The sequence below is a fragment of the Tenrec ecaudatus genome, chromosome 13 (assembly GCF_050624435.1).
Source record: "Tenrec ecaudatus isolate mTenEca1 chromosome 13, mTenEca1.hap1, whole genome shotgun sequence".
NCBI lineage: Eukaryota > Metazoa > Chordata > Mammalia > Afrosoricida > Tenrecidae > Tenrec > Tenrec ecaudatus.
Genome location: NC_134542.1, coordinates 103,883,399 through 103,893,419, shown reverse-complemented (window position 1 = coordinate 103,893,419; position 10,021 = coordinate 103,883,399). Strand labels below are relative to the sequence as shown.

The window sequence follows — 10,021 nt, the reverse complement described above, 5'->3', positions numbered from 1 at the left end:
TGAGACGCACCGCTGGCCCCGCCCCTGCCGACGTCCAGGGGCGGGACTTCCTGTGTGGACGCAGGTATTTCCGGTGTAGACCGGATGCTCCCGGAACCCTCGTCGCCGCTTGGTGTCTGTTCTGCGGTTGCTGCTGCTGCCGTCGCCGCGATGGGCAAAAGAGACCGGGCGGACCGCGGTGAGGCCTCTCTGCTCCCGCCCCCGGGCACGCCCCTGTGTTGTAGCGGCTCCCGGGCTGCCGGCCGCGGCCCAGCCCACAGACCGCGGGCGGGCAGGCGCAGCCCCTCCGGGGTTGGGCCTCGTGCGCGGCCGCGCCCGCGGGGCCAGGGGATAGGCTGTCCTCGTCGGCCGCGACGCGTCTCGGCGCAGATGGGGAGCATTGAGGGAGAGGGTGCCCGGGCTGCTTCAAGTCTGCTCTGTATTTGTAGATAGAAAAAAGTCCAAGAAGCGACACCACGAGGACGAGGAAGTGGAGGAAGATGACGCCCCCGGGAATGACTCTCACGAAGCGGTTCCTTCGGCTGCTGGGAAGCAGGTCGACGAGTCTAGCACCAAAGTGGATGAATACGGAGCCAAGGACTACAGGCTTCAGATGCCCCTGAAGGACGACCACACCTCCAGGCCCCTCTGGGTGGTACGTGCCCTCAGGTCCCAGGAGTTGGAGTAGAAGCTAACTCCTGAGGTGGTAATGAACAGTTGGGTATACACTGGGCCGCACCTGGCGTGCCCAGCGCTACCCCCTCCCTCCATGCAGTACCACTCCATGCTTGAAAATAGTTATCTTACAAATACATGACATGAAAATTTATTTTCCCATGTAAGGAATTAATAATAAACACCAAAACCAAACTCTCAACCGTCCAGTCAATGGTGGCTGATAGCGAATTCCTGTGGGTTTCCCAAACTAACTGATTAGGGGATTGCAAAAGGGAGTTTGGAACTGCAGACCCTGCCGATTGCAGTCCAGTGCATAGTCCCTACACCACCAGGACCCCCAAATTAAAGATGACATAAATTTGCCAGTCAGCTTTTGTTCGACTGGAAATAATTTTCTTCGTTCACTTGAAATCTACCCCAAAAATCTATTGCGAATTAGTATGGCTAGTAAATTGGGCTGTGAAGAGTGGTGGGAAATAGTGAGCTTATCTGTCTGTATCTGGTTGAAGTATCAGTTACATGAAAGAGTGCTTGTAAAACACAAATCCCTGATGTTGCAGTTTGCTCTCGGTGATGAGAGCTTCTCTTTTCTTAAAAATGATGTGGGAGGAGTCAGATGACCTGTGCACTTTAGTTCACCTGTGTTTTCTGTTTGATGTTTCCCAGGCTCCTGATGGCCACATCTTCTTAGAAGCCTTCTCTCCGGTTTATAAATATGCCCAAGACTTCCTGGTAGCTGTTGCTGAGCCAGTGTGCCGACCAACCCACATACATGAGTACAAACTAACTGCATATTCCTTGTATGCAGCTGTCAGCGTTGGGCTGCAAACCAGTGACATTACTGAGTACCTCAGGAAACTCAGTAAGACGGGTGTACCTGAAGGAATTATTCATTTTATTAAGGCAAGTAGGGATTGCGGCAAGTCCTTCTACCCTTCCTGGGAATACAGTAATAGTGGTTTTGTGGGGGTGATGTAGATACTGCCCCTGGATCCATTCATGAGATCACCTGTCCATGGAGCTACTTCCAGCCAACGACAACATGGCAGAGGTGCTGATTCGGGCCCATTCTAAATGCCTGCACAAAACGCATAGTTGATGATTTCCATTGGGTGAAGTTGAAAAGAGCATCATGGGTTGGAGAAGGTTCCATACGAACAGTGATTGAATGCGATTTGGCTAGTTCTGAGAAATGGATGATTGGTATACAGCAGAGAGAGGACGGCTTTTGCTGCCCTCGACTGGTCAAAGGGTGTCAGGTTTAGCTCGAGTCAGAAATGGGAGAAGACGGGTGCCACTGTACAATATTGCTTTGAATCCTGGAGAAGCTGGTGGGACCTTTGGAAGGAGTTCTTTTATGGTGTCCTGGAGTGGATTCACCTAGTGAGGGCCTTATACCTTGCTGGAGTGCTCCTGTTAGGTTCAGCCTGTGGTGGGAGCCACCTTCGGGAATTAAGGTGCTAGTACAATGTAGGGGTGGACCCAGAGAGGCAACAGCTGGCGCAGGCAGCAGCAGGCAAGGCGAGTGGCAAACCACATAAACTCTGCTGTATTCCAACCTAAAGATTCTGTGGGGGTTCTATGAAGATATTCATATTCTAGTAGTGCTCCTGCATTTTATTTAGGCAGCATACATCTACTGAGTACAACCTCTGCCCACACTGTCGGGAGGTGTGGTGGTGCTGGAATAGGATGGACCTCTGGGCTGGGGGTGTGGGGGTCTGTGGCAGAGGGAAATCTAGGAGATATGTTCAAGCAGTGTTTTATAATAAATCCAGAATGGTTATGAGAGGTAGCTGGGCAAGTGGAGGATGTTGTCCTCAAATAGTAGGTCTATTAGGAAAGCTGAGTTTAGGCAGCACTGACTCTTTTAGGACTGTATATCCCTCAAAGTCAAATGCACTTGGTTGGTAGCAACAAAGGCTGGTAATGAGTGTGTTGTGAGAGTTTCTTGAAACCTGAGCTGCTGCTTGCTAATTTTTTGTGTTTGCTGCTGCCATTCTTACAGTTGTGTACGGTCAGCTATGGAAAAGTCAAGCTAGTCCTGAAGCACAACAGGTAAGAAGCTTCCTGAACAAGCCCATCTCAAGGCACTTTCTTTCAGTGCACTCGAAGTAGGAGAGAGGGCTCTGGGAACCTGGAACTAGCATTTATGAATTGAACTGTCTACTCGGCACTCACAGCTGTATTCCCATGAAGCTTAACGCACGGATTGGAGAAATGATACAGCACAAACTGGGAGTTTGCTCATTGGCCACCACCGTGTTCCCTTGTGGCTCAGTCCTCTTCCTATTTGACTTCAAAGCTGATCTTTTCCCACAGCGCTCGTATATCACAGCCTTAACAGCTCATAGCTTAAGAGTGGTTGAAGGGTCAAGGGAGTAAGAGGGTGGGGAGAGGCGCCACTTTCCAAACCATCTAATTCAGCGGTTCTCAGCCTGTGGTCGTGACTCCTTTGGGGGTTGAACGACCCTTTCACAGGGATTGCCCGATTCATAACAGCTGCAAAATTACAGTTATGAAGTAGCAACGAAAATACTTTTATGGTTGCGGGGGGTGGGTGGCAGTTCACCACAACATGAAGAACTGTATTAAAGGGTCGCGGCATTAGGAAGGCTGAGAACCACTGATCTGATAGGATGCACAGTAGAACCTTCTGGAAATTGTACAGTAATCAGTGGGCATATCCTTCCTCCCCTGCACATAGGTACTTTGTTGAGAGTTCCCACCCGGATGTCATTCAGCATCTTCTTCAGGATCCTGTGATCCGAGAATGCCGCTTGAGGAACTCTGAGGGGGAGGCAACGGAGCTTATTACAGAGACATTTACGAGCAAATCTGCTGTATGTGAACCTGAGTTGTATGTGGATTTAGGGTGGGAGGTGCCGCTTTAGGATTTCTGAACCTACCTATGTTTACTCTTTCGCAGTGCTGCAGTTTTCTTTGGCTTTAGCTCTGTTCAGACCTTGTCTTTCTTATACAGATTTCTAAAATTTCTGAAGTGACTGGTGGACCCTCGACATCTCGAGGGACTGATACGCAGAGTAAATCTGACATCCCTACCGACCTGTTTGACTTTTATGAGCAAATGGACAAGGATGAGGAAGAGGAAGAAGAGACACAGACGGTTTCTTTTGAAGTCAAGCAGGTGAGTGACTGTATCCCCGTCCTAACTTGAGGTCATAAGTTGCTTGTCCATTGTCAGTGTATTTGGGCCATGGCACCATCCCTTCTGGTGGATGCATGCTCCTTAGGCCCACAGGCCGGTCTTCACGGGCAGTGAGGAGATAAGGAGAAGCTGTCGGTTGTTAAGCAAGATATGAAATTGAAGTCCAGATAAAATGCCAGACTTGGCTGTTTTTGAACAGGTTTTGGAATTAACAAGGCCGTCAAACTTCACTCGTGCTTCCTCCCCAGGAAATGATTGAAGAACTCCAGAAGCGTTGCATCCACCTGGAGTATCCTCTGTTGGCAGAGTATGACTTCCGGAACGATTCTGTCAATCCTGACATCAACATTGACCTGAAACCCACAGCTGTGCTCAGACCCTATCAGGAGAAGAGCTTGAGGAAGATGTTTGGGAATGGGCGTGCACGCTCAGGGGTCATTGTTCTTCCATGTGGTGAGTACCATCTGAGGGCATATGGACTCTACATGTGCATAAATCACACTTTCCCAGGGGACAGTTAATCCCTGGTGACCCCTGATTCATTCTTTTGACAAGTGTTTACCTAGTGCTGCTATGTGCGTGGCCTTAGCGAAAGTGTATTAGGAGGCTGTTTAGTTCTGAAACTTTGCTTGTTCATATGCTGTGTGACTTGGAGAAGGGGCAGTGGTAGCCCCCTTGGGATCTTATATTATTGGTTTAATGTTAAGCTCTGGCTTAGTTTCTTGGCCAGAGGTCATGACAGACTCACTCACTGGGGAAAGGAAACCAAACTTGGTGGACAGGATTGTCAGGGGAGGGGCCTGAGCTTGCAGGTATTTTATTTTTAGAAAAACTCGTGTGTTATTTTGATGCACACCCCTGGTCAAGGAAGAAACCACTGCTTTAAAGGGATAGCGTGAATTTGGTCTTCATAAGCTTTGTGTAGTAAGTAGTCAACTTGGAAGATCCTGCAATTTCATTTTCTTTTTTTCCCCTACACTTACTGCATTCTTGAGTTCTCAGCTTGAATTGCTGGGTAAAAATCAAAGCTGTCTTCTTTATTCAGTGTCCAGTTTCCACATGCAAATGAGATCATTGAAAGTACCAGGCACACCGTGGTCTTTAAAATAACATCCTTGCTTTTCAACACTTTCAAGATTTACCCAATGCAACCCATATCTCGACTGCTGCTTCCATGAGCATTGATTGTGAATCCAAGCAACTTGAATCTTTTCTCCATTTATTTTGTTACCTATTGGTCTAGTGAGATTTTGGTCCTCCTTACACTGAGTCATACGCCACACTGAAGGCTACAGTCCTTGATCTTTATCAGCAAGTGCTTCAAGTCCTTACTTTCAGCAAGCAAGGCTGTATCATCTGCACACCCACGGTGTTGATGGTGCTGTTGACGATTTTCCCAGCACACAGATTGAATAAGTATGGTGAGAGGATTAGCCCTCACACACACCTTTCCTGATTTCAGACCATGCAATATTGCTTTGTTCCGTTCGGACAACTGCCTCTTGCTCCGTCTACAGGTTCCTCGTGAGCACAATTAGTATTCTAGCTTTCCCGTTCTTCTCGAGACGACCCGTAGTTTGTCATGGTTTGCACAGTTGAATGCCTTTACATAGCCAGTGAGACAAAAGTAAACATCTTTAAAAAACAGACATCTTGTATTCTTTGAATAAGGAAGAACAAAGAAAAATGGATGCATTTGAACTATGGTTTTGGTGAAGAGTATTGAAATTACCATGGATTGCTAAAAGAATAAACAGGTCTGTCTTGGAAGAATTAAAGCCAGAGTACTCCTTAGGGGCAAGGATGCCGAGACTTCTCACAAACTTTGAACGCCAGGAGAGACCAGCCCCTGGAAAGGACATCATGCTTAGTAAAGTGGAGGAGCAGTGAACAAGAGGAAGGCCCTGGATGAGATGGACTGACACGGGGGCTGCACCAGTGGACTCAAACATAAGGACAATTCTGAGGCTGGCGCGGGACTGAGTAGTGTTTGATTCTCTTATATATAACATCACTGAGTTGGAACTGACTCAACGACACCTAACAACTATAAGAGCTGTCTTTTGTTGAATATCTTCTGTGTTCAGGTTGCATGCCAGGGACTGTTGTAGCGCACCTCTTCTTTACTCTGACCTTAAATAAGGTTCTGTCTGGCTTCAAGCTTCACGTCTTTCAGTTGATGGTATTAGTAGTGTCTCCTTTGTTTGCTTTGAGATTTCTATATTCAAATAAGATGGATATTGAGGAAAAGGCACAGCATCCATGTTGTATGACCTCCCCTGACTGCAGAAGGGAGAAAGAAAATCCATTTTACCAACCCACAGCCTACTGTCACACAGCAGAGGCCAGGCATACCTCCAGCCTCCATCCTGCTCTCTCCTGCCCTGGCACCAACCATTCCTCCCGTACACTGCTTTTATGCCAGGTTGGATGATTCATTGTCATAGCTACACAGAACGCACAGTAATGGGGTAACGGGGTTTTTTAGGAAAGTTCCACCACGTGTCTGTCAGTTTGTCGTACTGCTGTGCTGCTGGGAGCTGTGTCACTGATAGTTGAGATGCCAGCAGGGTCACCCAAAGTGAGCAGGTGCGAGTGGAGCTTCCAGACTGCAAAGAAGGAACTGGCTGTCCATATCAAAGGAAGTAGCTGCTGAAAACCCTAAGCCTAGCATGGAGACACTGTCAGATACGCCGGGCCGAACGAGTGGAAGCGGCTTTCGTGAGCTGAAATGGACTAGTATTGGCCATTCTGAATCAGTCACATGATCTATGCAGGGACTGACACAATCAAGGGGATTGGAATTTCATTCAGTGGCAAAAAGGACATTTCCAAGAATTGCTTTAAAATAAAACGCTGTCTGTGACAAGATTATATTTCTCTGCCTTCAAAGAAATCCAGTCAGTACAACTTCACATGTACGCACCAACCACTAAAACTAGTGATGAAGAAATTAAAGAATTCTATCAACATCTTCAGTCTGAAATTAATCAAATATGCAATCAAGATACATTGATAATTATTGGCCCCAAATGTTTTGGTATGTTGTATTATTTTTGTTCTCACTTGTTTACTGGAATTTTAAAATTGTGCTTTTTATTTCTTCAGTTACCCAGGTATTTAAAAATAAGGTTTCATTTGATTTTTATTTGTGGACTTTCTCTTTTGTTTATTAATGATTTCTAATTTTATAGCATTGTGATCTGAAATGATACTTTGTAGTAACTCGGTGTCTATTTGAATTTATGGATGTTTGTTTTGTGGCCTAACATGATCTACTCAGGAGTATGTTCCAGGAGCTCTGGGGGAAGATATATATTACGTTCTTGTTGAGTGAAGTGTGTGTACTGTGTACATCAAAGAGATCAAGTTGTTTAATTGTGTTGTCCAGTTCTTCTGTAACTGTTGATTTTTTTTTTCCCCAGTTGATCTGTCTGTCCTTGAGAGTGGTATATTAAAGTCTCCTATTGTAGTATTTTCTGTTTGTCTCTTTAACTGTGTCAGTGTGATTAATGTATTTTGAAGGTCTTTTATTGGGTGCACAGATGTTTATGTTTTCTTGTTTGACTGTGACTTTCATCATTGTGTAATAGACTTAGTATCTTATGATGGCTTTTACTTGTCTATTTTGTTAAATTAATATTGCCACTCCTGCTTTTTTTTTTTTTATTACCATGAGCTTGATGGAATTTTTTTTTATTTGTCTCTGTGTCTGAGGTATGTTTGGCTGTGTTTTGTCTTGTCAGGGCAGTCAGGCATTGCTATTCTTCCAGGCCTCTTGTGTGGGTGTACACACTGCTTCTCCAGGCAGTGTCTGGCCCAGCTCTCTGTTCTACTGGAGAGATTCAGAGCTCAGGCTTGCTGTTTTCTACTTTTTAAAAACTTTGCTCAGAGAGGTAATTACAGAGTGCTCAGTTAGCTGGCTTTGTTTACCAGATTGAGTGCTTAATATTGTCGTTATAAGTTTGAATTCTCATGTCTGTGAAGTAGTAGGCGTGTAGTCTTTTAATAAGGAAGGAAACGGGCTTGGATCAGTGTCAGTGCGATGATTATTATAAGGAATGTATCTAGGTTTATGTGCTAATGATGAGTCTCTCCATCTGCTCTTTGGTTTCTCGTAGGTGCTGGGAAGTCCCTGGTTGGAGTGACAGCTGCTTGCACGGTTCGAAAACGTTGCCTGGTACTAGGCAATTCAGCCGTGTCTGTGGAGCAGTGGAAAGCCCAGTTCAAGATGTGGTCCACCATTGACGACAGCCAGATATGCCGATTCACCTCGGATGCCAAGGACAAACCGATAGGCTGCTCTGTTGCTATCAGTACCTACTCTATGCTGGGCCACACCACCAAAAGATCCTGGGAGGCTGAACGTGTCATGGAGTGGCTCAAAACTCAGGAATGGGGCCTTATGATCCTAGATGAAGTACACACCATACCAGGTGAGCAAGCTTGAGCGGAGCTTCCCAGTCCTGGCATGATGAGAATTGGTTTCTATTTCTTGGGTTGGAAAGAACTGCCTGTAGACAGTCCCTTCTTACTGGCTAAACTCTTAAGTAATGCTCAATATTCAGGGTGGGGGTTGATGTACACGCAGAGCTTCCTTATTCACTGATCCATAGTAGTCGTTTCTAAATGCTCATTTTAAACCTTAGTTTTCTAACTCCTTCCATCTTTGGTGTTATTTTAGCATAATTCGTCCTTAATCCACTTTCATGATCCTATGAAAACAGGACTAAAAGATTAAAAAATAAAATCATTGTAGTATATTGTAATATGCTACTGTATATACTCGAGTATAAGCCTACCCGAATATCAGCCGAGGCACCTAATTTTACCACAAAAACTGCATTCAAATGTGCTGGAAAACTCAGCTTATACACAATTATGTAAAGGATGTTGTTTAGCCTTATTTAAAGGCTGAAATACAATCTTTAATCAAGTTGTAGAAGTTCTGTTTAAATGTTACTGGAAACCTCTTAACTCATTGATTTGACATGCAATCCACCCATTTTAGACATACGATTCAAGAATATTTTGCCTTATATCCATTTTCAGTCAGTTCTTACTCTAACTCTTAGCCCCAGACAACCACTTATCTGCTTTCTGTCTGTAGATTTGCCCTTTCTGGACATTTCTTATACATTTATGTATCTATTTGCTTGAGTCTGGCTTCTTTTCCTTGGCCAGAATGGTTTAGAGATTCATTCATGTAGCACATTTCAGTAGTTAGCTGCTTTCTGTTGCTGAATAGTATTTTAAGCAAGCTTTTCGTGATAAAACAAATTGGTGAGCCTGTTGAAGAATGCCAGCTTCGAAATTTCTCTGCGTAAAATGAAATCTGAGGCATTTTTACATAGGATCCTCAAAATGTTATCAAAATAGTTCGTGTCTGGTACTTTTGCTGCATCACATAGATGTTAGCGTAGAACCATGATGTTGTGTTGGATGGAAGAAGCCCTGCACAAAGGTCTGTACTGTGTTACTCCATGTCTGTGAGGTCAGAAAGGAGGCACCACTCTGGTGACTGGGGTCAGAGTAGTGATTATCTTCTCTGATTCTGTAGAGGGAGGGAGCTGTGGTTCTTTCCTGGGAGTAGTGGGGGAAGATACTTCTTCAGGGTGACATTCTCCTATAGCTTGATCTGGGTGGCTTCACAGATATACACCTTCATACAAATTTATTGAGCTGTGTAGTTCACATTAATGTACTGTTCCTATATGGGAGTCATTCATCTTTATTTTTTTAAGCTCGCTGATGATGCATGCTATTTAGGGTTGCTATACTCACCACCAGTGAGTTGATGCCCACTCACAGTGACCGTAGAACTGTCCCCAAGAGTTTCTGAGACTGTACCTGTGTACAGGAGAAGAGGGTTCTGTCTTTGCTTTCGAGGAAAGGTTTGTGGTTTCGAACTGCTGGACAGCCCAATTTAGAACCACCGTGCCACGAGGGCGCCCATTAGGGCCATGTGTGAATTTAAAAAGCAAAGATTGGCAGTTCCAGGTGATCCCTAGTACCTTGGAAGAAAGACCTGGTGGTCAACTTCCAAAACATGAGCCATAGACAATCCTCTGGAGTACAGTTCTACTTTTGACACACAAGGGTCATGAGAGGGAGTTGACAGGATGACACCTGATGTGGCGTTTCTTCGGATTTTCAGAGTGCACCTAATTCTCACTTGACTGTCTACCCAACATT

The 10,021-nt window shown here is 45.2% G+C and overlaps 1 protein-coding gene across 1 annotated transcript in view; it reads left to right on the top strand.

Moving 5' to 3' along the window:
• The first annotated feature begins 66 nt into the window (after positions 1-66).
• ERCC3 (ERCC excision repair 3, TFIIH core complex helicase subunit) overlaps positions 67-10,021 on the top strand; it is a 32,150-nt gene continuing 22,195 nt past the window's right edge. Inside the window, exons 1-8 of the mRNA XM_075529922.1 lie at positions 67-178; positions 429-634; positions 1,324-1,560; positions 2,666-2,715; positions 3,365-3,500; positions 3,641-3,805; positions 4,075-4,279; positions 7,948-8,262. Of these exons, the coding sequence (XP_075386037.1) occupies positions 85-178; positions 429-634; positions 1,324-1,560; positions 2,666-2,715; positions 3,365-3,500; positions 3,641-3,805; positions 4,075-4,279; positions 7,948-8,262 (1,408 nt within the window). The 5' untranslated portion in view covers positions 67-84. The remainder of the gene's footprint in view (positions 179-428; positions 635-1,323; positions 1,561-2,665; positions 2,716-3,364; positions 3,501-3,640; positions 3,806-4,074; positions 4,280-7,947; positions 8,263-10,021) is intronic.